We start from the raw sequence: 27,909 nt of genomic DNA on the forward strand, positions 1-27,909 counted from the left end.
CAAATCATATTTTAAAATGTCAGCCTCTCATAATATTGATGAAATCTAATAACAACTTTTTTTTAGGTGGAGACTGTTGCCTATCCAGACTTGAACATAAGTGAACCGACAGAAGTGCCATTGTGGGTTATAATAGTGTCAGTAATTGTAGGCTTAATAGTATTAATTCTTTTAATAATCGCGCTATGGAAGCTCGGGTTCTTCAAGAGAAGTAGGCCGGATCCGACTCTTTCGGGTAACTTGGAGAAGAATAACCATGAGTCCAGCCCGTTCATTGGACGGGACAGGAATAGTAAGCGATAGCTGAAGTTTTATTTCTAAACCGCCAAAAGAACAATACGTTTCCACAGTGGCATGGAAAATAATAATTTGAAGAACTGTGTATATAAAACTATGATAAGGAATCGAGTGTGGTGGGCACGACGCGATGACTAGTGATTTACAATACTTAATTTATATTTTGACTGTGATGTCTTCTTAGAGGAAAAGATGCGTGAATGTGATGATTTCAAGAGAAACATGGTTTTATATTTTGTTAATGTTTTGCACGAGTCCTCGATACGACATTTTTTTATTGTTTGGAGATGCCTAATTGTTTTACCGTGAGGGAATTAATCGCATTTTAAGGAGTGGTGAGAAAATAAATGGTCTTGTTAGATGTTTGTTTATTCTATTTCAATTGAAACCTTAATATTTTCTGTAAATACGTACTTGCCTTAATTAGGTAATATTTATGAAGAGTCTTTGCTTTATTTCTATGACTAGATATTTTTACTAGTCACAAAATAATTATTCAAATAAGTTCTGTAGGATAAGTTAATTTCAAAGTGAAACTGGTCACTTAAATAACAATCTACTTAAACTAAGTTTGCAATGTCAGTAACAGTTTGGTCCTATGAGGTAAATGTACATAGATATTTGTTTTAATAATAATGTGGAAATTATTGTACTTAAGTATTCTAAGTACTCGACTAGTGGAAGTCCGCTATTGTTGTATGAGTTTCCTATTATTTATGTAGCAGTCTTCATTAACAGTTTTTTTTAATTATTCTCGCAAATAAGCGTGAAAAGAAAAGTAGCTAATACATTGCTATTAAATTCATAATAGAATGTACTTATAGACTTTTCTTTCACTCTTAACGTTTCTAGATTGTAAGGAGGGTAGCTTTCTACATCGTTTTAATCTAATTAATCTTTATTTGCGAGAATAATTCCGTGTACTTGCTGTAAATACTACATATACCTAGATTTTATACAAAAAAATATTGAAAAGCAGTCAAACTTATTCTAAATACGTGTAATTCAATACTGTTCAACTATGATAAAGATTTTTTTGTTTTTAGCAATAAACACAAAAATATCGACTAAATATTTTTTTAAATACCTACTTATTCCGAAATAGATAAATAAATACCTTGATCGATAAAAATATTGTCTTAAAAAGTAACATAAAGTTTGTTCTTCTGAAAATAGCTCTAATTAGTTATTTTACTTTATGACTTGAATCACTACCTACCTACTTACATACAAAATATCTACATAATTCACCACCTATTTATCTGGTTGTGAAATTAAACTTTAACTTTATTCTTTCTTTTAAAAAACTGACAGGCATCAAAATAAAGTGTCATGTCCTATTTTGTGTTTTATTTTCCGTGTATAAAAATCGACTTCACTCAAAGTTGACCGCTGTAAGCTATAGGGCAAGCCCGCAATTTTTACTGAAAAGTTAAGTTTTACCAAGGACTCATCTCAGCTCCTACTTATATTTGAATAGCAATCCCCTCCCTATCCCACTTTTATAATTCACAGCTAAGTGTACTTTATGTAACTTAATATGTAGATGATCTTCTCTTCTACTTAAATAAGATAGATATAAACAAGGTGTTAATTAAATAACTGAAAACCAAGTAGTTTATTCCAAATCGAGAGTAGAATTGATTACGTACTTACTTACCTACCTACACTATGTTTTAAATCAGGTTGTGTTTATTTTTTATTGTGCCCTATCTAAAGTGACGAAAGCAACATGCGCCAATTAAATGTTTTAGAGAGGTTGCATACTGTATTTAGATAACACTGCAAGTATTGCTGTCAGTTTTTTTTTAAAACGTCGAATCAGAAGAGAACTGACCATGAACTGACAAATACAATATATGATTGTAGAGCTAGAAATCAAGTAGAATAACTGACTAAGCAAAACACACGAATTCCTATTTTTTGAAATATTGAAGGAATTCGAAAATAAATGCAATCAACTAACTCAACATTAAAAAATATTTTTGGGGTGTCAGGTTTTCAGCTATTTGATTAAAACTTTGTATCTACAGTCCGCAATTTATATTTGAAAAAAAAATGTGCATTTCGGGAATCCCATTATTTCCAATTTGTTAAGTTCTGAATCTATGTATAAATCACAAAGCCGACGTTAGCCGCCAATCCCCAAATGACTTTTTGAAATATCAACCAACTGCAAAAAGCACGTAAAAACGATGATGGAACGGTACCGAAGGCTCCTCAAAAAGGCGTTTTGTAAATGTGCCCAGTTGTCGTAGAATTATTCTGAAAAGAAAATATGAAGGTAAAGACATTGTCTAGATGTAGTCACGTACCTAAATCAATCCACACTAATACTAAGTATTAAGTTAAGTAAGTAGTTTTGCAGGTGGTAGTACCTTGTGCAAGGTCCGCCCAGATTGCCAACCAGTCGAATAAAAAAATATATATAAATGCGAAACTGTGTGTTTGTATGTTTGTCCATCTTTCACGTCGAAACGGAGCGACGGATCAACGTGATTTTTGGCATAGAGATAGTTTATAGGCCAGAGAGTGACATAGGCTACTACTTTATTCCGGTAAAATGCACAGTTCCCGATTAATGAACAGCGCGCGATTAATTCCAACCGGGCGAAGCCGCGGGCAAAAGCTAGTAATGTTAGGTCATGCCAAGACCATTCCACATGGAAGGAAAGTATATTAAATATGGTACATAGACAAACTTACAGAAAGGAGACTTTATTTTGATTTTAAAAACAATTTTAAGTGCATTCAAAGATATTTGAATAATCGCCAGTCTGAACCGGGAATTGAACCCGCCAAATAAAGACAATCAACTTCTTTCAAGTCACACAATTGTTTCCAGGCAAAACGCAATGAATGGCGGTGAGCATTCCAGTCGGTATTATTAAAATAAAATTTTATTACTGAAGTACAAGGAGTTCAAAATACGTGAAAGTTTTTCGTTTTCTACTCACGTCTTTCTTAACAGCTGACCAGCAGAAGGTACAGAGAGACGTGCTCCTATTATCACCATCTTTTGTTTGTAAGCATGGCTGTTCTACATCACCTGCGAAATAAGTTATTTAGTATTAGGATGAGCGCTAACACATTTTACATGCTCCTAAATTCTAATGCATTATTCGCATGCTTAGTAATAAACGGTCTTAACTCAAAAATCGTAAATTTTGGCAAATCGAGTTTAAAGTTTGAGTAATTAGCACTTCTCGTTTCCGTTGAATTATTTGGAAGGATTTAATTTTGTTTACTATGTTTCTTATAATTCCTAACGTTGTATATAATGTCTACTTGCAGTTTTTTCTTATAAACCAATTTGTTTTTATTTATTTAATAATATTGCTAAGGTTTAAAAAAATCATTGCATTCATATATCACTTTATTACAAAATGTAGCAAAATGTAGCGAAATAATAAAAATAATAAATGATGCAAGTCTTAATACAACACCAAGTATTCAAGGATTATTTTTAATAAAACGAGGCAATCCGAATTACATCACTTCATTTTGCGTTTGATTTTTGTGCTAAAAAGAAGTAAATCCAAATATGCTTTTATTGGCTTAAAAGTTATTCAAAATACTCATTTTCCTTCTTGCAATAACGATCTATCTTCAAATGGCTCACGAAAGCCAACTTCTTGCTCGCAACTAAGTCGGAACATGACTGAAGTTAGCTGCTTTAGCACCAAATGAAATTTGCAATTTTGTTAAAAGTAAAACGCATCAAGTCGTGCTATCTCTTTATAATACCCGATTTAGGCTGGTTTAAGAAAGAGAGCCGATAGTGCTCTCAGATATAAGCCGTTTTAGTACGATAACTAATTTTTCGCCAATTTTGAGTTAGGCCCGTTTATTACTAAGCATGCGATGTATTATTATACTAATGCCCGGTTCACATTATTCCAGTAAAATCGTGCCAGTAGCGATACATTGCGGGGTCACAATCCAGACGAGTTACACAAGATCGATCGAGCACCGCAGTGTCATGCTTCTGGAACGGTTTTACAGGAATCAAGTGAACCGGGCATAAAGGTAGGTTACTACGATTACTGCATTAAAGATAGATATTTTAAACGATTTCTACGCATTTTCTACAAATAATGACCCAAGATAAGCAATTTTTCTACACTTATGCGTCACTGAATTTTACCCACGACTTAGGTACAAAGTTTTAGAGTGTTTACAGATGTTGTAGGTATCTAAAGCCGACCAAAATATGCTGTTTGCCGCTAGGTAGTAGCTTACTTTTTATTATACAAACAATAAATAAATAACAAAATAAATTAAGAGAAGAAATAGCCGAAATATAGTATTTAATCTATCTCAATATTGTTCACCATGAATAAGGTAGATTACGGTCATGTACTTACTTAATTATTTTTATTTTGTACCTTCTACCTTTTTGTTCCCGTTTTCATGCAATAAATAAATGAATTATACAAATATAATAAGACTAAAACTGCATTTCCACCAGAGATGTGCGAGGATGTGTTGCAAGGAATGTGTTTTGCATTAACCAATAGAAACAGCTGAGCGGGAGCGAGGATAGGTAAATGAAGAGCTTCTATTGGTTCATGAAAAACACATTCCTCGCAACAATCTCTTCACATTTTTGGTGGAAACGCAGCCTAAAGGTGATTTTCCACCGGCGAGGCGAGACGAGACGAGGCGAGAATTGAAATCGCACTGGCCCTTTTCCACTAAAAATTTACGTTAATAGCTATCGCGAGCCCGAGGTGGAAAATCACCTTTAAAGTCTCACCTATGTAAAGTTGGTTGTAAAGGTACGAGATGTAACTGCTGGTGCATCATAAAATTTCGATCTTGCTCAGCGTTCTGTCATGCAGTTCTGACAGGGTCAGTAGATGCAGCTGGTTAACGTTGTCGGTCTCTGTCTTACCTGTGTAGAGTTGGTTGTCAAGGTGCGTTATATAGCTGCCGGCGAGCCGCAAGATCTCAATTTTGCTCAGTTTTCTGTCGGGCGGCTCGGTCGGGATCAGCAGACGCAGTGTGTTGAACGCCATGTTCACGCTGCTTCCAAACATAAACAACTTTTGATAACAATTACAATAAAACTCACTACCAATGTAAGGAATCATCAGATCGCTCAGACACACTACATCTTTTTAATTTGTGTACCTAGTAGGTTAGATAAAAATGCGATAAAAAAAATGAATGCGAATGAAAATGAGTACGAATTAAAAAAAATCGCCTCTGATCTGAACTATAGGTATAAAACTAAATAATTGCAACGTTTTTTCTATAGAATGATATATAAATAGGTGTACGTTTAAATTTAGTTTAGGATGTGACGTAAACTTGGATTTCATGAAAGGTATTGCTTAAAATAAAAGTTTGTAAATAAATCTTAGGTACTAAGATGCAAATATAAAAAATAGAACTATTAGGTAGGGACCAGGAACGTCGTACATAAAATACAATACAATACAATGACTCTTTATTGTACACCAGAAATAGTACCTAAGCGATACAGAAAACACCTACACAACCTACACAAAGTAAAGCAGATAACAGCTCACAAAACAATTAATTGTTGCCATATTTTAAAAAGTTCATAAAACAATAATTTTATGCAGCACAATTATATTTAATCCGCTATCTGATGTACGCTTTACTTACTAATGATTCGGTCTACAAACTTAAACTTTCCCTGAGTGCCGGGTCACTGTGTTATTATGTTAAGTATTAAACTATGTTGACTATAATTATATTATCGTTTTGGTAAGATTTGTGTTTAGATGAACATTTATTACTTATATAACTTAAACGTTATATTTCGTTTTATATTTAATTTTATTACATTGATATTTTAATTATTACCTACCTTATTTATTTGGTACCTAAATGGTTTCTATTTTCTGAATTTGACGCTGAAATTGTTATTTTATTTCCATAAAAGTTAATTGAATTAGTAATATAATAATAAATTTTTAGTCTTAATTTTAATTTGACATTTTAATTTTTGACTGACATATTACTATATTTTGATTACTCTTATACATTATATAAAATTATAGGTATTATTTCTATACATTTGAGGATCCTTTCGTAAATTTCTCATAATTTATCTGACATGGTGTTTATGTATTTTTTCAGGAGGTAATAAGTTTACATTTTATAGTTTCTTCTGTATCTGTTTGAATGTATCTGTATATATATCTGTTATAAATTCTATTGTCTTATGTACCTACATAAAAAACCGAATAAAAATATTGGATGAAATAAACATTTTGAAAATAGGATCAATTATAACTTGATAATTGAATGGCCAAGTGGTTAGGGAACCTGCCTGACTGAGAACCTTAAGGTTCCGAGTTCGATTCCCGGCCGGGGCAGATATTTGTATGAATAATACGAACGTTTGTTCTCGGGTCTTGGATGTTCAATATGTATTTAAGCATGTATTTATCTATATAAGTAGGTATGTTTATCCGTTGCCTAGTATCCAATTGGTGTCAAGTGTCCCATGATACGTATTTATTTATTATTATTTATTTACTTAAAGGGCCTGTTTCACCTCTCATTGATATTTTTTATAGGACAGATTGCAGTTTATCTAATTGAGACCTGTTTATTACAGCTTGGCGAACAATCAAAGAGCAGAGCATTTACACTTTGCGTAGGTACAGAATCTAAAAAAAAATGACACTTAATTCAGCAAGTAACAAAAGAGTTCATAAATTATACTAAAATTACAAATTTCAATAGTTTAATTGTTAATTTACCGCAAGGACTTTAATTCATGAGCCACCATGGAACCTTTTCAAATGAAAAGTCATTACGATTTTCATTGTTAGTTAATATGATGGCACTTTGACATTTATTGTGAAATTTTTCCATGGTAATTCCGCTATGCGGATAAAACATTTTCAGTACTACTCAAAAACACCGTAACATTTTCTTCCCATTTATTTATCCAATGAAAAGAATTCTGACTCGCAAAGTGACTTGCCCATCACTACCTACAACAAATACTAATCTAACAATGCAAAATCAATACTAACTTTTGCGTCCTGTCGCGCTCCCGCGCGTTGGCTTGACACCTTTGCTTAACCACTGGCACAGCCTCCACACCTTTCTGGTGGGGGGTCACCGTGTACATTTTCTCCCAATCCTCACTCAAACACTGATAGCTCAGATAGTTGTCCATCATAGTCGAAGTACTTTGCGAAGTGTTGTTCGGTGATGTTAATTCTAATTTGTATTAATTGGTGCTAGTTAGTGTTGGTCGGTTGGATGCGGGAAGCGGACTAATCCGGGGTTCGTCGGGCCCCTAATAAGTATCTGGATAGCTGTCGGTCATGAAGGAGTCATTTAGGAAGAACAGCGCATCTCTGACGCGGTGCTTAACCGATAATTGTATAAACAGATGGCTACTGAGGTCACAGGGCTGTATTTGGACGAAAATTTCGTTTACTTAGAGAAATTGCTGTCGCTAAAATGTTCAATGGTTGAAGTAAATGTTAAGCGTTTTCGAAGCGTCGTTTATTTTTATTTTTTTTAATTGTTGTGTTAATATTAAATGCTCAATTTTAATTGGGAATAAGCATAACTATTGTACATTTGAATATCAGTCGAAATGAATACTTAATTTTTTAAACCGTAAAATTATTTATAATTAAAATAATTATTAATGAGACTTGACTGGATTGAATCGGAATAAAAATATGTACCTACAATTGAAGCTTCCTATTCATTTGATAAATTCTCATCATAGTTAAATCCATTAAAGAAACAAACAAATTTTGAATAAAGTATGTGTTACATGCAAACCTATTCATAAACGCTAAAAGATCAAGTTAGGTAGTTTAATATTTTTATCTGTCACTATAATGATCAGAGATTACGTTTTCCACACATAGACAAAATCAGCATTTTGCTAATTATAAGATTCGTAACTTTTATGACCGGGGTATGTACTTAAATTAATTATTCAGAATACTTAGTGTAATTCAACCCTGGCATCTTGTTTGTCATCAAGAATGTAAAAAGCGTGGCACCCCGTGCTCTCTGTTAGTTTAAGATAACTACCGCAATAAATATGTTTAATGCCCGCGACGAGACGCGCAGTGCGATTTGTCAACTAGCCCATATTGACTCACCCTGATGATCGAAAAAGCAAGGCACTGGATTCTTTGTAACATTCGAGATGAGATGTATAGTCGAGAAACATAACCTTTTTACAATCAATGTCATGACGTTTTCTGCGTTTCAATTTCTTTGACTGTATCTACCTCGACTGCGAAATCCCATAGAACAAAGTTGAATACAAACTACGAAACTGTATCAGGATGAAAGCTATCACAAAGTTACCTACTCAATAAATAAATGACCTGCTATTTCACGACCACGTCTGCAGACAGCTACGTTTGTGCGACGCCTAAATATTTTTTCTTTTAATGGATAATCGAATAGTGAACAGTAAACATAAAAGAACTGCTAACAATTTTTTCTCAACAAATTTTTCACACTGTTTCACCGAAGAGGTTATCTGTAGGTTTTGTTTGCTAAAATTAATTAAAGAAGTATCTAGGTATCTATCGAATTTGCGCCGACCACCTAACTTAAATACTTAACTGCACAGCACAGCACATAGGGGAGAGCAGGTAGGATTCGTACACTTTTTACTCTAGGCCTTGTAAAATTTAACCAGTAACTAATTTCAAAATAATTGAAATACTACCACATTGCCTATATATCTAGTTACCATAGTAGTATTCGTTAGAGTTGCCAAATAGCAACATTTCAAAGTTGTGACTGTTTTTCCAAAAAATGAGAAACGTACGAAAGCACCTCACGCTCGGGGTAGCTTCGTACACAGTGGAAGGCACATTCGTACATAGTGCGGAGCCTCCGTACAGAGTCACAAAATAGCAATTTATACAAACTACAAATATTTAATGAGGTCGAAAATAACACAGAATCATATTATAATTCAGTCTTAATCAAAATCTCAGTTTTTTTTATTAATTGCTTAGTCTAAATAATACTTTAGAACACCCCGTGATGTTGTTGTTCAAAGCATCCTCTTCATCAGTCGTAATACTTGATTCGACGCAAATTTTCGAGCTAAACACATGCTTTGGGATTGTACCTACCATCGTTTTCAGGAACTGTTTTCTTGTGGAACTTTTCTAAGCGAGTTTCAATTGTTGTAGATTTGATACTTACCGTATTTTTGACCGCTTTTCTAATAGACAAGGCTTTGTCTAACACCTCCTGCATACCAGATTTCATTGTTTCTTCGTCTACCTGCTCTGTTCGAGTTCCCTTTTTAGGGTTCCGTACCCAAAAGGTATCAACGTAACTCTATTATTGAGACTCCGCTGTCTGTCTGTCTGTCTGTCCGTCCGTCTGTCACAGGGCTGTCTCTCTTGAGTCGTAATAGTTATACTTAAAATTTTCACAGATTATGTATTACTGTAGCCGCTATAACAATAACTACTAAAAACAGAATAAAATAAATATTTAAGGGGGGCTCCCATACAACAAACGTGATTGTTTTACTGTGTTTTTGCTTGATATTAATAACGGCAACAGGTAGACGCTTGAAATATTCACAGAATTTTTTGTTGTATAATCCCTTTAAGAATAAAAAAAATAAAAAATAAAATAAATATTTAAGGGGGCTCCCATACAGCAAACTTGATTTTTTGCCATTTTTTTTGCTAACGTCTAATGTTGAGTAGATAATGGTACGGAACCCTTTGTGCGCGAGTCCGACTCGCACTTTGCCGGTTTTTTTATTTACGTATATTCGAGGCATGACACGGAAACAATAAAAGAATATATAAATATTAACGCGGGGTACATTCGTACAGTACGAATCTACCCCACTCATCAATGAACGAAGGCGCCCCAACACAAAAAAGCAACAAATTAAATCACAATAAAAATACCCGTTAAGATTATGTCAAAAATAACGTTAACACGAAAAACTAGAGCATTAACATATAACCCATGGATAACCACGTAAGCGATTTGAGAAAAAGTTATTAGAGATAAACGCATTCAAAACTGAATCCAAAAATTACTTATGTGGAGCGAAAACACGTTTCGATCTGCCCTGACGAAGCTGGCCGCCGCAATGCTGCTCCGCTCCGCGGTCAGCCTATGCGTGTGAGTGGGAGTCACGCACACAAATACAATCGCATCAATGTGTATTGGTAGTGGAGATATGACTACTGTACGAATGCTCCCTCTGTACGAAGCCTACCTGCTCTCCCCTACCTACTCTGGTCTACCCGCGCAGTTCTGGCAAAGAAGATACCCGGTTTTTAATAAGGTCAGCTTAAGATTACGCGATGTTCGTTTGCAATTGTTTCTTCAACGTTTTTTTTCATTGCCCTCTGCCGTCTGGCGTGATCACACGAGTCGATACTCTCTCAAGGGATACGGAGTTCCGTGGGAACGTCGCTAATTGGTTAAATTATACGAATGCTGTGTACCACGACCACGGCGCACTCATTCGTATTCATTTGTAACATTAACGAGCTTTACTATTCCATGAAACATGCCGGGCCTTACGATGTTCCATTGTTTTAGTAAAATACAAGTTCAGCTCAGTTTGGGGTCTCCTGATACATCAAATGATTGGTCGTTCATGTTATAGAAAATACATGGATTACTCGGGTAGTTTTTTATTTTCGTTATGTTTTGATTGATATTGTGCTAATGAGGATTAATAAGTTGTACTTATCTTAAAATCATGAATGAATCTGAACGTTTATTGTCAAACTGGTAACCTCTTTATCCAGTCCTGGTATCATCAAAGTTATGGACGACCCATATATCCCCATATATACTGTAGTCTTTGGGACGACCTAATGGTGCTCAATCGATTAGGTCAGGTGTCTGTTAGTTTTGCAGATACGTCACGTCCCCTCCACGGCGGCGCGGCCAACCCGCACGGCGCACCATGGCCGAGACTTTCTCCTCGCGACACCTCAAACGGGGAAACGGTCGCCGCCGTGAGTCGCACACGCAGACGCGCGCGAGTCGATCGCTTCGAAGCCCCGGTGTCTCACACAATATTTCCGCGAGCTTTCGCTCAGTGAAAAATTCTCGTGCGAATATTACGTGTATCCAAACAATTACTTGCCGCATTGTTCTCATACAAATCCTAATAAGTGCTACTTATCGTGTCCCAGATAAACAAGAAGCGTCTGCAAAACGCTCGCTGGCATGATGCCTAATCATAATTAAAGGTGAGTTCAGTTGGATTTCCTTTCTACTAACCGTGGTCCAGTTGGTGTTAGACGATGACATTCAATGATAAGGCACCGTCTCGTGGTGAATGCAAGGACGCGATGCGAAGCGGGATTCACTGACCAGTGCATAAATTGTGCATCTACCGAAGAATTTAAAAATTAACACCTTAATGTTTTTTCATCGCTGAACATTAATATTAATGGCGATTAATTTAAAATGAATACTTAAGATACTTCTGACTGGGTAACAAATTTAATATTGAAGGCGATCGAATTTTAATTCTTGGCTTCCAGTTAGACTGGCCACTAAAATAAAATGTCTGCAGTTGCTAAACCATCACATTAAACCATCTTATCGCTTATAATGTATAAATCAGCTAATAATGCTTTTCTGTTACAACACAGTTGTTTCCATGAATACCTTTACATATTATTAACTTAACTTTAACTTAACTTAACTTTACATATTAAAACTTACATAGCCTATAATACCATTGTCGTCATTATAATTAATGCAGTTCCTTAGTTTTTGCGTTTGACCCCTCCATGAGATAATTGAATAGCACTTAACGATCAGCGTAATTTCCGCATGACTTCACACAAGTACCTACGCCGAAATGACGCGAATCGTCTCCTTAAAATCCGAACTGTCACGCAACAGTAGGAGACATTGTATACCATAGATGTTTATCTAACGCTGTAGGGACAGCTATTTAAAGTCTCATGGACCATATTAAAACAGTTTGCCGTTTGAATTAAATGTTAGGTAAGCTACGTCAAAAGCTGCATAGTGATGAAAATCCGTATGATTCACTCAGGATCTTTAACATCCTGCCAATGTCCTATTACAATCGCATATCGCTGCTTATCAATTAAAACGGCCCAACTCAAAATCGAACTTTTTTCAGTAGAGCGAATTAAAAATAAAACAAATTTAATTTTGGAATATCTTGTATTAAAATGAACTTAAAAACATTCTTCTATGTGCTATTAAGTCCCTTGGTTAATCAAGAATAGCTGCAGTATAAACTTATAATGAAATGGCACATCTTTATAACAATAAAATAATAAAAACAGTGACTACTTTGAGTTAAGTCTTAATATTTTTAATATTATTATGAGCAAGAACGTCACAACTCGTAATACTTACACAGTAATACAAGAAAGTATGGCAAATAACGACCTATTTGTCTTTAGGTCATGTGATAAAGTACATTTTATCATGAATAATGTCGTATCAGACTTTGTGCACAAAATATAATATAAATTTCTCTTTAATAACGACCCATTCTGTATTGCGCACAAAATTTTACATCAAAATTATTGTCAACAAGGTCTGAACACAACTTCCGACGTCGGAGAAGGTCTAGATTTTGTTTTTAATTGCACATTAACGTTTGCGATACTTTCAATTATTCTCATTAATTACCTTTTATCATAATACAACATCTATTTAAGCATATAAAATCACATTATTATCACGAGATTTATAATATTTACCGTATTAAAGACTTTTTAGTGTATTTTAGAATAAAAAATTGAGTACTTCAAAAACACAACATAATTATACTGAGCGGCAAAAAATTTGGCCCTCAAATGTATGCAGAATCGGTAATTTTGTAAGAAGGGTGGGCCAAATTTTGCGCCGCTGAGTATAATGATAAAACTTGTTACTAATCAAAATAAAATTCTCCAGATAAGAACAAAATCATCTTCTAGGACATGGAATAATTTTCATCCCGGTCAAGAGTTCCTGTGGGATAAAATTGACTAAAACATCATTATCATTCGTAGGACGTAGGACGTCCACTGTTGGACATAGGCCTCCCCCATAGGCTTCCAGCAGATCCCGTAAAGAAACTCCGAGCATAGCTCTCTCCATAGCTCGCTGAGCAACTTTGAGCCATTTATAAGGCCAATAGTGAAGCACCACGTCTCGGATCCATATTATGTCATCACGGGCAAAACACACTGGACTTTCGTCTTAAGGCTCTTTGGGATTTTGGACGAAAAGACGTTGTGGAGTTTCCCAAACGCTGCCCATCCGAGTTGGATTCGACGATTGACCTCCTCCTCCAAGTTTGACCTACCTAATTGACATACATACGCGTCAACAACTTCAAGAACCGAACTCTCAACCATAAAAGGGGCAGTCACCACACGGACATTCGACATAAGCTTCATCTTGTCCATGTTCATTTTGAGGCCTACCCATTGGGAGACTCGATTGAAGCCTTCAAGCATCGTGCTGATTTCTTCCATCGACTTTGCTGTGACCACAATACAGTCGGCAAATCGAAGGTGCGAAATGTATTCGCCGTTGACATTGATGCCTAGTCCTTTCCATTCCGGAAACTTAAAGGTGTTTTTCAAAGTGGCAGTAAACAGTTTTTGAGATATGACATCTCCCTGTCTTACGCCTCTTTTCAAGGAAATCGCCTTGGAACTGTGTTCCTGTACTCTGACCTCGGACTTAGACTCGGACATAGTAGCGTTTCTATACAAATACATCAACACTTCGATATACAGATAGTCATCGCTGGAGAGTCTCAAGCACTGCCTATGTTACGACCGAATCAAAGGCTTTCTCGTAGTCCACAAACGCTAGACATAGCGGCAAGTTAGACTCTTCGGTCTCCTGTATGACCTGCCGCAGCATGTATGTGGTCTACGGTACTATGACCTTTTCGGAACCCAGCTTGTTCGGGTTGTTGGAAGTCATCGAGCCTGTGTTCGAGACGATTAACAATGACCATGGAAAACAGCTTATAAACATGGCTCAACAGCAAGATGGTCCTGTAGTTCTTCAATAAGGTGTTATCACCCTTCTAGAAGAACAACTTAACACCACCACGCTCTTGTTCCGTGCTTCTGGCGTTGTACCTTCGAGCAAGACTGAATTAAAGATCATCTGAAGGATTTTAAGGACCGGTGATCCGCCCGCCTTCAGAAGCTCTGACGGCGTGATTCCGTCCTCACCCGGCGCCTTATTGTTCTTAAGCTGTTTCAAGGCCATCCTTATCACATACAGGCTGATATCCGGGATATTATTCTCATTAATAAATCCGAGAAGACCTTTCTTCTTTTGCTCTGCCACTGCAAGTTTTTGTTGCTAATCATCTCTGAAACCAACCAACAATATTTTAGTTAACGTGATAGCGTGATAAACTAGTCAATTAATATAATACTACTAGCTGTCGCCCGCGACTTTGCCCGCGTAGAAACCCTTTATCTCGGAAAATTCGTATTTTCCGGGAAAATAAGTATATATCTTAGGCCTCAAGTTATCTCTGTGCCAAATTTCATCGGGAACGGTTTAGTGGTTTGGGCGTGAAAATGTAACAGACAGACACATAGATAGCGTTACTTTCGCATCTGTATTATTAGTAAAGACTATAACATAGCGTAATGCCAATTCACGCTTGAATAAATAATTTGTTTTGGTAAATAGTGGCTATATTTGCTTTAAATAAACTAGTTATGGGTATGGTCTATGGTGCATAGTGTCCCAATTAGCTATTATATCATTTAAGCATGGCTTACTTTATTCGATAGACAGGCATATTTTGCAATGGTAACAATAAAAATCATTTTCCGTTTCGTAAATATAGGCTAAATTCTACATATGACATAAGTAGTATACTTACTTTTTCATGAAGAATGTCGCACTTCGTAATGTAACACTATTGCAAAAAAAAAGGCACAAATAATTAGCTTCCCTTTTCGTAAAGATGACTGTATTTTGCGATGCAGCATTATTGCATAAACAATAAGTAACGATCCCGCGGGTTATTTCGCGATGTGCCGTTGTTCACCAGAGAATCGTAGTGAAGTTGTCAAAAGCCGCGGCGCAACTGGCATGCGGCCGCTCTTACCGATAAAATAGCGTCAAGTTTCAACCAATCACATAACGGCACATTGCTGCCACGGGGTCATCTTTTGAAGTAGCGACTTGGGTGTCTTATTCACGACAAAGTTTAGCTTATTCTCCACGCAGTTTTATAGTTAGTACGAAAATGTAGTATTTTGCAATAGTGACTTATTTTAGATAAGCAGCGATATGATATTATGATGCACGCGAGGGCAAACACCGCATCGTAGACATAATAGGAAGCACATATACCTCTTCTTACATACTAATAAAATTCTATTCATTCTTGATCGAAGACAAATTGAGCCATCGTAAAAGCACATCGTTTCCTACTAAATTATTCATTTATGATGTTATGGAATTTCTACGAACTTCCCAATATATGAATATAAGATTTCCCTTACAATCATGTATGATATTGATGTTATGCAAATTAGATAGGTACTTGTATGTAAACTGCTGCAAGGTAAACCTGGCCTACTTAAGCATTATAATAATTAACTCGTATTACCTAGAATTCATCTGTGATTCATCCATAATTTGAGCGGGCGACAAATATTCGACCCATCTCCAACTATGTATGCTATCTATAATGTTCTCTAATAAATACCTACTGTAGTTCTTTGAAATAAATCCCAAGATCATGTACCTGAACACCCAATTTCAATATGTCGCCATCAAACCTCAAAGTATTCGCTAACGTTGCTCGAAGGCCAGACTCGTATTATATTTGCTGACGTGCTGTCTCATCATGTACACGAGCTATGACCCTAAGGCAAAACTAATTTTGTGGTGATATAGCGGCCGTCGTCGTACACACACTTTAGTTCACGATTTCTGGCCATAAATCATAGAAATAAAGAAAGAAATACATTTATTCACAACACTACACAAGACACAACAATATATTATTATTATTATTAAGTAGGATAGTATAGATAGGTAGTAAGTTAGTATGTATTGCGGTTGTGAATCGGACACTGGCTCAGCGTAATGCTGTACCACTACCATGAGTTTACAGTGACCGTACTCGATAGCGACTTCGTAAATTATTTGTAGAGGCGCTGTACAATTCTCCATACAAATAATTTACGCCGTCGCTATCGAGTACGGTCACTGTAAACTCATGGTAATGGTACTGATCATAACAGAAATTTAAGTGGTAACGAGTTAGGTGTAATACCCAAAAGAGTCAGCAAAAGTTATAAATAGAAGATAATAATCAAACTATAACCTTCGCCCCAGAAAACCCCCACATAGCAAAATTCATCGAAATCGTTGAAATTTGGCATGGTTGTTATAATATAACGTCAATGAAAACCACGATTCCCATGAGAATTTAATAAAATTCCGGAATTTCAATTCAACTGCTGTATCTAATGATTTACGCGTGCGAAGCCGCGGGTAAACGCTAGTTATTTATAAAATAGAGAACTGCTCCTTTAACGGTAGGTATGAGATACCTACTTACCTCTAGATAAATAGATAACATGCTTACTAGTTTTAAAACTTCTGTTGTCAAAGGTGTGTTAAAAGTGCGAGGTGTTCTGTGTTTATTCATATTATGTGAATTTACAATACAAATTCAAATATATCTTTAACTGATAATTTTTACTAGCAAGAAAAAACCGTTACGTCATATTGTCCGTCAATGAATTCGCATATTCCACCACGCAAGCCTACTGCATCAATTCCTGGTACTTTAGTCTTCAGCGTGCTTTGACACTCCAATGAGCCGTGCCTAACGTTCGTGTACCATAGAAGATACGTCTTGGTGCGCACAATACAAGCATTTGGTAACCGGCCTTGTCCGCAAACAATTATGGGTCAAATTCACGCCGGTTGCCTAAGCGCAATTATACATGACCGCCCATTATTTTATTTAGTAATTCAAACGCTTATCGGCCCCATCATGAGAAATAATCGCCATGCAAGTAGTTATGGACCGATTTCGACCCGATCATTTGAGCCTTAAACGTTTTTATGGTCTATTAATTTGAAAGAAATAAATGATAGTCATTTGTTTCTTCAGATTTTCTCTTAGATGAATTACTCTACATCAAATGCCGAATTGTTATCTCTCGGTTTAGTTAGTTAATCGACTGAATATAAAATAACCGGCCAAGAGGCGCGTACATCTCTAAACATTAAACTGACTATACTTCGTTTTTTTAGCATTAGAGAAAGTGTAAACAATCTTGACGAGTCTTTTTTATTGCAAAACGTTTTTAAAAAACAGTATATAACTATTATTTATGATACCAAAAGCATGTAAATGATCATATGTTTTTGCTAATTGTTACATATTTGCTGTAACTTATTTTTTAAGTGTTTTTCAATAAAAAGACACGTCAAGATCGCTTACCTTCTTTCTAATGCTAAAAAAACGAAGTATTGGTTTAGGTAAGTACTTACCTGTTAAAGTTCATAAAGTAGTACAGCAGCTGAGATCCCATTAGAAAATATATATTTTTTTCCGGTTTTTTTATTATTTGTTGATATGCAGTACCTGGTATCAGTATACCTACCTACTTATTTCGAGTTTAAGGTTTGTATTTTTAAACGTTGTAGAGAACAAACAAAACTATAATAATCGTTTCTTGTACGTGTATGAGGACTCCCGTTAGTTTCAATTTATTTATTGTATTATTTTGTTGTTTATTTATATATTGTTTCAATACATCAAAATATTTTGACGACCGGGTGGCCAAGTGGTTAGAGAACCTGATACGAAAATTGAGGTCCTGGGTTCGATTCCCGGTCGGGGAAGATATTTAAATGAACGAATGTTTGTTCTCGGGTCCTGGATATTTATTTGTATTTAAGTATGTATTATCTAGATACGTATGTTTACCCGTTGCCTAGTATCCATAGTACAAACTTTGCTTAGTTTGGGCCTATATCAAAATTAGTGTCAGGTGTCCCATTTTTATTTTTGTAATTTGTTGTTGCAGCGGCAATGGAAATACTACTAATTTCAGTTTTTTTAGTAGGTATTGCGGTTTTGAAGATACTTTCCTGTGACAGACAGACGAACAGACGGAAAGCTTAGCGACAGTACCTAATATGGTTCGGTTTGGTTTGTCATCTTTCGGGTACCCTAAAAACGCTCAGTAGTTACTTTTATCCGCGTCCGCGTGTTGTCCTAAAATGCAAAATACTAGTAAAACAGAATGCAATATGCTGACACAAATTCAAATGAAGTTTTCTTGACAGGCAAAATATCGCTAGATGGTGTTAGTATCGTAAGGTCCATTTGACAAACGGCACCACTACCATGAGTTTACATTGACCGTAATCGATAGCGACGGCATAAATTATTGGTATGGAGAATTGTACAGTCACTTACGGAAGTAAAGATCGCTAGTATGAGTACAGGCTTGTTTGTGATTGGTTCATTTAGCTATTTAACCTCCGCGTTTCTACAGCACGAATCATCTCTGCCTTAAAAATATGCATCTTAATTTCAAAATATCAGTCTGCAAATTAATATTTAATTTGAATAGTCACAACCAGTGGCCGTATCGTCTAACAGACAGTACTAACTATCCCGCAGACAGAAAAAAGTGGTGAATGAAATACGATCGTGAATCGTAGTTCCAAGCGCGTTAGGCAATAAGGCTTCTGTATAAAAAGTACTTGGGCGATCGACTACGAGCACATAAGCCTAGAGACGTAATACCTGGTAAGGGTATGTGCTCTTAAGCGAGACTAAAACTCGATAACAAGCTTTTTCCCAGAGACCCAGCTAAATCGATTTTTCATCCCCGAAACCGCTACATACCAAATTTCATCGAAATCGTTGGAGCCTGTTTCTGAGATCCGCGAAATATGTACAAGAATTGCTAGTTTAAAGGTATTACATAGATAGATAGATAGGTACATCGCTATACTAAACACGGCTATAGATTTTTATTTATGAGGGCTCGAAGAACTTCAACGCAAAGTACCTACAGTCGTGAATTTTATTACTTACGAACAAATATACTTAACCTGCTACGATTCAATATTTCGCAAAGACACCTTAACGAAGTTAAACTAGTTCATTTTAAACTTTTGCAAAATGATGTTACACATTTTTCTTTATAATATCGTCTTGAATGAAAAAGTTAACTGACAACTCACCTCGAAGCCTTCTTGTCTATAAGAACCAGTAATGTATTATAGTTTTTTTTTATCTCGGCCAATCATAACGAAACGGGTATCTTTTATAACTGTTCCAACTTTATGGAATATATTCTCATTTAGATCAATACCTATGTATATTTCAATGCCCACAGTAAAATCGTAATACAGTAAATTTATTATATCCTACAATTTTACATAAATAGAGGTACATTTGTTCGAGATAAAATTAAATTCATCAAAACTGTCATAGTAGAAACTGTTAACATCAACGTTTTTCAACGAAATATATTTATTAGGCACACAAAAAAGGATAGAATCTGTTCACAACTTGCATATGAGGTGTGACTTTTTGGTAGCTTACAAAAATGTTGTTGGTATAGCTTGCAGCGCAAATAGCTGCGTCCAAGATAGGCTGTGTGCTGTGTGAGAGTGAATCTGCTGTTGCACAACAAGGATATGTGGGCCAAGCGCTCCGGCGCATCGCCACTGCGGAACGCGACTTTGAATAAGTTCAAAATGTGTTGCAATATATTTCTGCAGTTGTTATAAAATAAGATATCTGGGATTTTGAAAATTTTTCAAAATAAGAATCCGTTTAATAGAAATATCAATACACTATGTGATAAAATCCTGCGAAATTTTAGAAAATTGGGAAAACCAAATGTTAATAATAATCAGCAAATGCGATAACTCGAAAGAAACGGTTCTCCGTTCTCAAAACTCAATCAAAAATAATTATGTTTGAATATACTACAGCCAATTAAACAAGCTTCTTATTTCTTTTAAATTTGCTTTATCAAACAAAGTCAGGTATTTTGTAATTCTTGATAGATACTGATTATATAACAAAGATAACTAAAGTTCTAAGTCCATGAGTTTTTTTATTTCATTAATAGCTTGTATTTATTACGATTTCGAATAATTCATATTGACAAAGTGGTCTGACTAGTCCCCAGGTGCAAGTGTCGTAAAAATATTCTACTTATTTATTTTTATATCTATAGATCGGTCCTAAGGTTGCCTTCTTTATAACATATCGGACGCGAGTGAATACCCCCCTCGTAGAAACAACGTACACATAGTAGAAGAGTTTGTTAATTTATTCATCCATCGCTCTAATCATAACATGTAAGATTATTTTAGTGAGATTCTAAGCAAGTTAAAGAGCACATATGAACAACTAAATCTTGTTCGACGATTTTAGAGATTAAACTTTATATGTATGCTTTGCAAACAGCTCGTGAATTCAACTAATATGGTTATCTGGCGACGATCAGTTCTATATTAAGATCAACGGTGACCGTATTCACCTACCTACATAAACGGTTTTCCCGGGGTACGTTTTGTCCTTTTATCTCTGTATAATGGTTTGCTAAAAGCCTGTAATTATTTGTTTTAGTATGATTTACGTTATTGCTTTATTGCTCGTCGCTACCGGTACCTTTATGCGAATTGGATTCATTAATTGCAATAAGTATTATAATCTTAAAAGGGTAATCGATGCATGTCTAATTTTGATTCAGAAAATATAAGGTCAAGCCACTTTTAGTCACTTCCGCAAAATTCATTTCGCATCATCTAAATAGTCGACCAATGTTCAATAAAAAAAACGGCCAAGAGCGTGTCGGACACGCCCAAGATAGGGTTCCGTAGCCATTACGAAAAAAATCAAGTAATATTATGCGCGTAATAACACAATTAAAACACTTACTACAGTCTTAAAATCTATTACCACAAAAAGAGCGTATCTTCACGGCACTTCCGTCCTTTTGTTGAGAATCGCAGTTTTTCGGCAATAACTCAAAAACGGTATATCCGATCATGTTGAAACCAATTTTCGTTGAAAGTATTTATTAAGCGTTACCTTTCCATATTTTTTTGCATATTTTTTGGACAAACGGTTTACAAGATAGAGGGGGGGGGGACTTTGGGAGTGATTATTTCCGGAAATGTTCACTTAATCAAAAAAGTTTTTGAGAAACCTTACTATCTTTTCAAAAGAGCTGTCGAACTATGTGCCACACGTTGATGCAAGTTAACCCTAAACTTGGCATTGTATCTTATAAGATACATAATTTTAGATCATCTTTTTGTATTTTTTTTAGTTAATTTTGTTAGCTCTACAAGAATCCAACGAGGCTTGAATTTAGTACACATTTTAATCCCACATGTTTCTGTTCATAGCACTATTAGTCATTTTAGTTGCTTTATTAGCAGGTGTAAAATATCAAATGTCATCGAAAGTCTATTCGGAATTAATTAAATCCTTATAATATTTGCCTATAACAAGTTAAATCGTACGTAGGACGTGAATTATAACGTTCAACTTTCCTTTTTAGATTATGCTTTGGTTTATGAACTTAATTTTACTAAATATTTTATTCTGTTTTAGAAATGAAATGAATTAATTTTATGTATTTAATCTAATTGGTTGCAGATTTCGTGTTTCCGCATCATGTTTGTGGACAGCGAATCACGCCGGCTGCTCGTGCTGGTCGCGGTCCTTGCAGCTGCTACCCCATGCTTAGCGGATCCAGGTAATTGAACCTTGATTACTGGTAATCCATCACTGAGCTTGAAACTTATTCAGTGACATGTCATAATGTATTATACTTTTTTCGCTCGTGATGCGGACCACAATTTTAATTAAGGTGTGTGCGTTTTTTGTTACTTAATTGTGTACAAAATGATTAACATTTGCTGTTTAACTTTTTTCCTACCTGTGTTTTAAGCGTCAACGTCTGACCTTGGTGAAGTTAATACAACATGGGCTTGACTGATACTTTGTCAAGTTAACTTAATTTACTCGATGATTTATCATGTCTTACGTCTACTAAAGACAAATATGAAAAATTACAAATTCAGAGCGACAGTTTAGGATGTTTGCTTGCTGCCTTAAATAATAGGACTATATAGCTCGGTAAACTGTACAATGTAGTCGCGGTAAAGTTAGAACCGGTACTTTATCTACAACTGAGTAGTTACTGTAGTAGAACTGTGTGGGCACGGTTAGGCCGGATCTCCACAACATCGCTGGCGTACAGGCGGATGTGCTCATGTAATAATACTACAAGGATGTGAGCTGCTTTATTGTCGCACATCGCCGCGTGTTGATCGGTCACGAATCTCCATCGAGACGCGGTTGTATTATGCAGTTGCTATGCGGTTCTTGATTTACAACGTGTCTTGATTCGAGCTGTCTGCATGCACGCAGCGCGGACCTTTTACGGCTCTCCTTTTGGGAAACTAAAATTACGCTATATTAGGGACGGATTGCATCATCTATGTTCTTGTATGTTTCCGTAAAGTTTGGTTTTTATAGATATCAATTAATCCAGATGACTTTGGATTCAATGTACCAACACGAATGTCTTCTAATAATTTTCTCCATAGCCGATTGAAACTGATGCCCGTAATGTTACTTACGTACCAGCCTTGTTTAACTTGTGTACTTTAAGTGCATTTGGTTTTGAACTTAACAATTCAAATACCAGTATTTCCAAGACATCGCTGGTTTCTGAGTCATATTCAATGCGGTTCAACACCCCAATAGGTTCCGGTGTTAAATGTCGAAATCTAGATCGTTAAGGTACTTGAACTCTTTGTAGTGATGTCGAGATCTTGACATTTGCGGCGCGTGCGTCGAGTCAGCAGTCACGACGCAGAACATTTCCCCGTATCCTTGACGGTACTTCCGCTTCTAAGCCAAGGTCAACCTTAGATTGCTATTGTGATAGCTACTTTCTTACGAAACATTACAGATTACGCTTGTGTGTTTGCATTTGAGTTTAATCAATTGATTTGCGAAGTTATGGAGCCAAAGTTCGCATACTTTTTCGCTAGTTATACTTACCGTAATTTTTGTCCGAATCATCGTTTGTCATAATTTTTTTCCCACTGAAACCTTAAGAGTTTTCTGAAAAAATTAAATGGTCATCCTATAGAAAACTATAGGCCCAGAATATAATAATAGTACTAACGTACAGAATGGCCACGCTCCGCCCCGCACCGATTCGAGTTACCCTACCCCTCAAGCGCAGATTGCAGGAAATCCGCAGGAAAGGAAAGTTGAAAGTAGTCGGGTGCGCAACGCGATGTTTGTCGGCCGCACGCTTGCCGCACGGCACTAAGTTTAGGAGCAATCATTTTGCGAAATGAGAAGGGTAGGTACCCTACCTACTTACTTTGTAAATAAATAGTGATTTCTGAAATTATCCCGATTAATACATGACATAAACAGGCAGACACATTTTAAGTAGGTAGGTTTAAATAAATAGGTAAGATTAACGATTAAATTTATTTCCACATAATTATCTAAGCCATACCTACATGTACCTTTAAATGTCATTGGTAGTACTTAATAGTACTGGGTTTTGCGATAGTCAGCCCTGTGTATTTTACACACACATTGACGCGTCATCACAAACGTTCCGCTAGAGGCGCTGTTCATGTTTCCATACAAATTGAGATTTTAACGCGAACGCGATCGAGACGTATTTTATAACCGAAAACTTACACTTATGTAGATTCAAGAACGCGTGTTTTGTACGTCGTGGCCGCGTGTGCTATAGGTTAGGTTAGGTTTGTTTGATAACAATTCTGAACAATTATTGGATTCAGAGAATAAAAAGTTATGACAAACGATCATTCTGACAAACATTACATTCGGACTTTCAATAAGTATGCGAGCCGATATGGACCCGCAGAATTAAACTTATTACATTGGTATAATAGTAGGTAGGCACTTAAGTACCTATATTTTATGACTGTGTATTAGTGTAAAAATAATAAAATGTTTGCTAACCAATTAAGTAAATTCCGATAACTTTTGTAATCCAATACCTACTTACCTGAATATTAAATACCGGGCGTCAGCATGTCTCGCGTATCCGGCCCGAGTATTCTGATTTTATTATATTTTTAACAAAGTTCTAGATTCAGGTGTTAGTTAGTCGTGAGACTATAAAGTCCATTAACTGTAGTTAATTTAATTATGGCCTGGTGTGGCGATGTTTTATTACGAAGATCTATTCCACTCTAACTTATATTTAAAATATATATATATATAAGTATTTATACAACCATTTAATTTGCAGGTGGTAGGACCTTGTGCAAGGTCCGCCCGGATTGCTACCACCATCTTGCTCGCTAATCCTGCCGTGAAGCAGCAGTGCTTACACTGTTGTGTTTCGGCGTGGAGAGTAAGACAGCCGGTGAAATTACTGGCACTTGAGGTATCCCATCTTAGGTCTCTAGGTTGGCAAATCAGCTGCAATACCCGTGGTGTTGGAGATGTTTACGGGCGGTAGTGATCTCTTACCATCAGGAGATCCACTTGCTCGTTTGCCATCCAGTCGAATAAAAAAAAATTACCAAGAAGGTTTGCTTTATGAAAAACGAGCCGTTACTCGCGACTTCGTCCGCGTAGAATTCGGTTTTCACTATCGCGCGGAAACTGCTCAAATTTTTCGGGATAAAACTATCCTATATCCTGGGACGCAAACTATCTGTACTTATACGGAATTTCATCTAAATCGGTTCAGCGGTTTAGACGTGATGAAGTAACAAATAAACAAACAAACAGACTTACAAACTTTCTCATTTATAATATTAGTGGGACTGGCGTCTCGCTCCGGCCAAGAGCATGCTGCACACACCCAGGATAGGGTTCCGTAGTTTTTACGACCAAATCAAGTAGCTAATATTATGTTTTTAAGGATTTTGTAATTTGTACGTAATTTTCCTAGTACGTATATTTTATATATATAATAGGCTGCTATTATATATATAAACGACGACCAGATGGCCTAGTGGTTAGAGAACCTGACTATGAAGCTTGAGGTCCCGGGTTCGATTCCCGTGTCGGGGCAGATATTTGTATGAAAAATACGGATGTTTGTTCTCGGGTCTTGGGTGTTTAATATGTATTTAAGTATGTATCTATCTATATAATTATATTTATCCGTTGCTTAGTACCCATAACACAAGCTTTGCTAAGCTTACTTTGGGACTAGGTCAATTGGTGTGAATTGTCCCGTGATATTTATTTATTTATTTATTTATTATTTGACTGTTAAACTACTAATAATTATTAAGTAAACTTAGCCGTTCGTTAATTTAATATAAATTTACTATCATTCTTTTTTTTTAATTTTCAAGCCAACAGTTTAGTTTTTAGAGGAGCGTAGGAGCTTGATTTTAACAAAAAATTGCACTTTGCACTATCTACCTACCAAACCATCTACCATACCATGTCTACGAGTATACATATAACTTCAAAACAATACCATTACTGACAGACAACACACAGTCCAACACTGTAGCCTATAACTATAGCTATGAAATTTGGCACATTCGTAATACTCACGAGGTCATCTACGGGAGCTAATCCGCTAACAGCTAGTCCTATATTGTAGGTGTATTTTTCTTTTACCTACTTGAATTATTAATGTGCTAAGTTAGGACAGTCCAGGCGTAGGTGTGCACACTAAACATACAATGAGCTGAATGTGTTTGTTTGAGCTTATGTATGGGTAATTGCTTAATTGTTTTATTATTTCCAGCTCAGAGTGAGGTCAATGCTTTCTGACACACACTTCTTTGTATGTGAACAACGTTAATTTTTATGGCATTTACAATATTTATTTTAAGCAAATATTTTTGCGAGTATAATTCCTCGCAATCAGTGTTAACAATATAGTATTAGCCTAGTGGTTTGAACTATGCCCTTTCAAGCAGAGGGTCATAGATTCGAGCCCGAGATATTAGGTAGGTACCTCTGATTTGTCGTTTTTTTTTGAAATTTACCACGAACTTTGCGATGAAGAAAAACATAGTGAGAAATCCTGTATGTACCTACAAAGAAATTGAATGAAATTGAAACGGTGCGTAACGAAGGATATAACAACAATATCAATTCAATCAATAATGCAACATTTATATAATTTTCATTTGATATGATTCAATTTATCTTAAAAGCCAACTTAATTCTATTGTTATTAATTCGATTTGATGTACGTTAGGTAGGTAGTTTATTTTATAAAAAAGTTCAGTGAAGCTCCTATCTTGGAAATTATATCAAATGTTGTTATATCCAGTGAAATTATATCAAATGTCGTTATACCGATCATTACACACCCAGCAGGTAATGTGGTCGTACTGCGCTCGCGGCACGCATCGCGTTAATCACCGCGTCGCTGGCGCACATATCGCGATAGTGAAAGCTGAAGGCCGGCGATGCCTCCGCGACGAGACTCGTCGATATGAATAAAACGTAAAGCCTGTGGACGGAAATTCCTTTCTTTCTGTAAATGTGGCGTCATACCTACATTATTGCCGTTGAATGTATCCTCTGTCGTAGATGAAAATTTGTGTCAAGTTACTGTTTTGCAATTGTCATTTTATCACCCTTAAATGAAAAAGAAAATACAGACAGATCTATGATTTATAAATATTACAGATATCTAGACAATGTCATTAATTCTGTGTATTGTATTACTTACTTTGGATACCTATACTATCCGAATAATGAACAAAACTATCCAAAGATATCATGTATGTATGTACCTATATAAATCTGCGTTTACAAAAGAACTACTTATGTGAAACTCTTTTGTTATACTACAATTAAGGGTTACCTATTAAATAGATTATTGGCGTTTTAGCAGCATCAAACTTCCTAAAGTAGTGCCAATAGCAGTAATATTGTGAATAGACGTCGTCATTCAATCAGCAATCATAATCATTAATCTCCTTCAAATATTTACCCAAAAACGTACGTAGTTATGTCAATAATTATTTTTATACACGCAAATAGCGTATCTACTTAACTCGGGATATAAAACAATTAAATCGTGTAAGGTTGATGTCTTCTTATAATTATTTGTTAATTGATTAATTGATATTTTTATGGTATAACCAATTTTATGTTTGTCTGTAATCTGTCTGTAGGTACCTACTTTGCCACAAAGTATTTTAACTTTTCAAATAAGAATTGCAAAAGTTTCGTTAGTTATTTATTTCAATTTACAGTTGTAAGGTAATAAAACCGTTTATTGTATTTCATTTCGGTAGAACTTTCACTGGTGCTGAAATATATCGACGTGATTAAACATTAGCACAACTAAAAATGGCTAAAGAGAAAACATACCTAGCATAACTACCAATCTACACGCTAAGTAAAACAGTCTTAACTTCGAACTACTCCTAAACTATGATTTCAAACTTATTTTCACTCATAAATGCACTTCTTATACCCAGTTACTGCATGTAGCAGGTATCTAATTAGTAACGGAATCTTCATTTATTTATTTATGCATTATTATAAAAAAAGATTATCTTGTGGACTTACAGTAAAAACCAAAACGTCACAAGCGTAACTTATAA

The 27,909-nt window shown here is 35.7% G+C and overlaps 2 protein-coding genes and 1 long non-coding RNA gene across 8 annotated transcripts in view; 1 reads left to right on the forward strand and 2 right to left on the reverse strand.

Annotated features, from left to right (window-relative positions):
* LOC141437382 (integrin alpha-PS1-like) overlaps positions 1-666 on the forward strand; it is a 70,926-nt gene extending 70,260 nt beyond the window's left edge. For all 3 annotated transcript variants that reach the window (XM_074100699.1, XM_074100700.1, XM_074100701.1), the window contains one exon: positions 67-666. In XM_074100699.1, coding sequence (XP_073956800.1) covers positions 67-303 — 237 coding nt within the window. In that variant the 3' untranslated portion in view covers positions 304-666. The remainder of the gene's footprint in view (positions 1-66) is intronic.
* LOC141437385 (transcription factor 15-like) lies at positions 651-25,941 on the reverse strand. 4 transcript variants are annotated; one of them, XM_074100708.1, is made up of 5 exons: positions 12,004-12,068; positions 11,554-11,665; positions 5,195-5,328; positions 3,255-3,346; positions 651-2,562 (listed from the first exon to the last, which is right to left on the reverse strand). In XM_074100708.1, the coding sequence occupies exons 2-5, from the start codon at positions 11,652-11,654 to the stop codon at positions 2,518-2,520; spliced, it is 372 nt and encodes a 123-aa protein (XP_073956809.1). In that variant the 5' UTR covers positions 11,655-11,665; positions 12,004-12,068; the 3' UTR covers positions 651-2,517. The 4 variants fall into 4 exon arrangements, with proteins under 4 accessions (XP_073956809.1, XP_073956810.1, XP_073956808.1 ...); XM_074100709.1 differs by lacking the exons at positions 11,554-11,665; positions 12,004-12,068 and adding an exon at positions 25,892-25,941 and having other exon boundaries at positions 5,195-5,325; XM_074100707.1 differs by lacking the exons at positions 11,554-11,665; positions 12,004-12,068 and adding an exon at positions 7,320-7,574 and having other exon boundaries at positions 5,195-5,325.
* Positions 12,459-15,587, reverse strand: LOC141436836 (uncharacterized). The gene is made up of 2 exons (XR_012452337.1): positions 15,173-15,587; positions 12,459-14,647 (listed from the first exon to the last, which is right to left on the reverse strand). It is a non-coding gene; the product is annotated as an uncharacterized lncRNA (long non-coding RNA).
* Positions 25,942-27,909: the final 1,968 nt, after the last annotated feature.

The sequence above is a fragment of the Choristoneura fumiferana genome, chromosome 17, assembly GCF_025370935.1.
Source record: "Choristoneura fumiferana chromosome 17, NRCan_CFum_1, whole genome shotgun sequence".
Lineage (NCBI taxonomy): Eukaryota > Metazoa > Arthropoda > Insecta > Lepidoptera > Tortricidae > Choristoneura > Choristoneura fumiferana.

Excerpts from the sequence above, each read along its gene's own strand:
- LOC141437385 (XM_074100706.1), bottom strand. The coding sequence starts at position 7,468 with ATGATGGACAACTATCTGAGCTATCAGTGTTTGAGTGAGGATTGGGAG. Across the intron at positions 5,329-7,319 it reads GAGCGCGACAGGACGCAAAA|CAGCGTGAACATGGCGTTCA; the intron begins GTTAGTATTGAT and ends TATGTTTGGAAG. Across the intron at positions 3,347-5,194 it reads TGACAACCAACTCTACACAG|GTGATGTAGAACAGCCATGC; the intron begins GTAAGACAGAGA and ends CTTATTTCGCAG.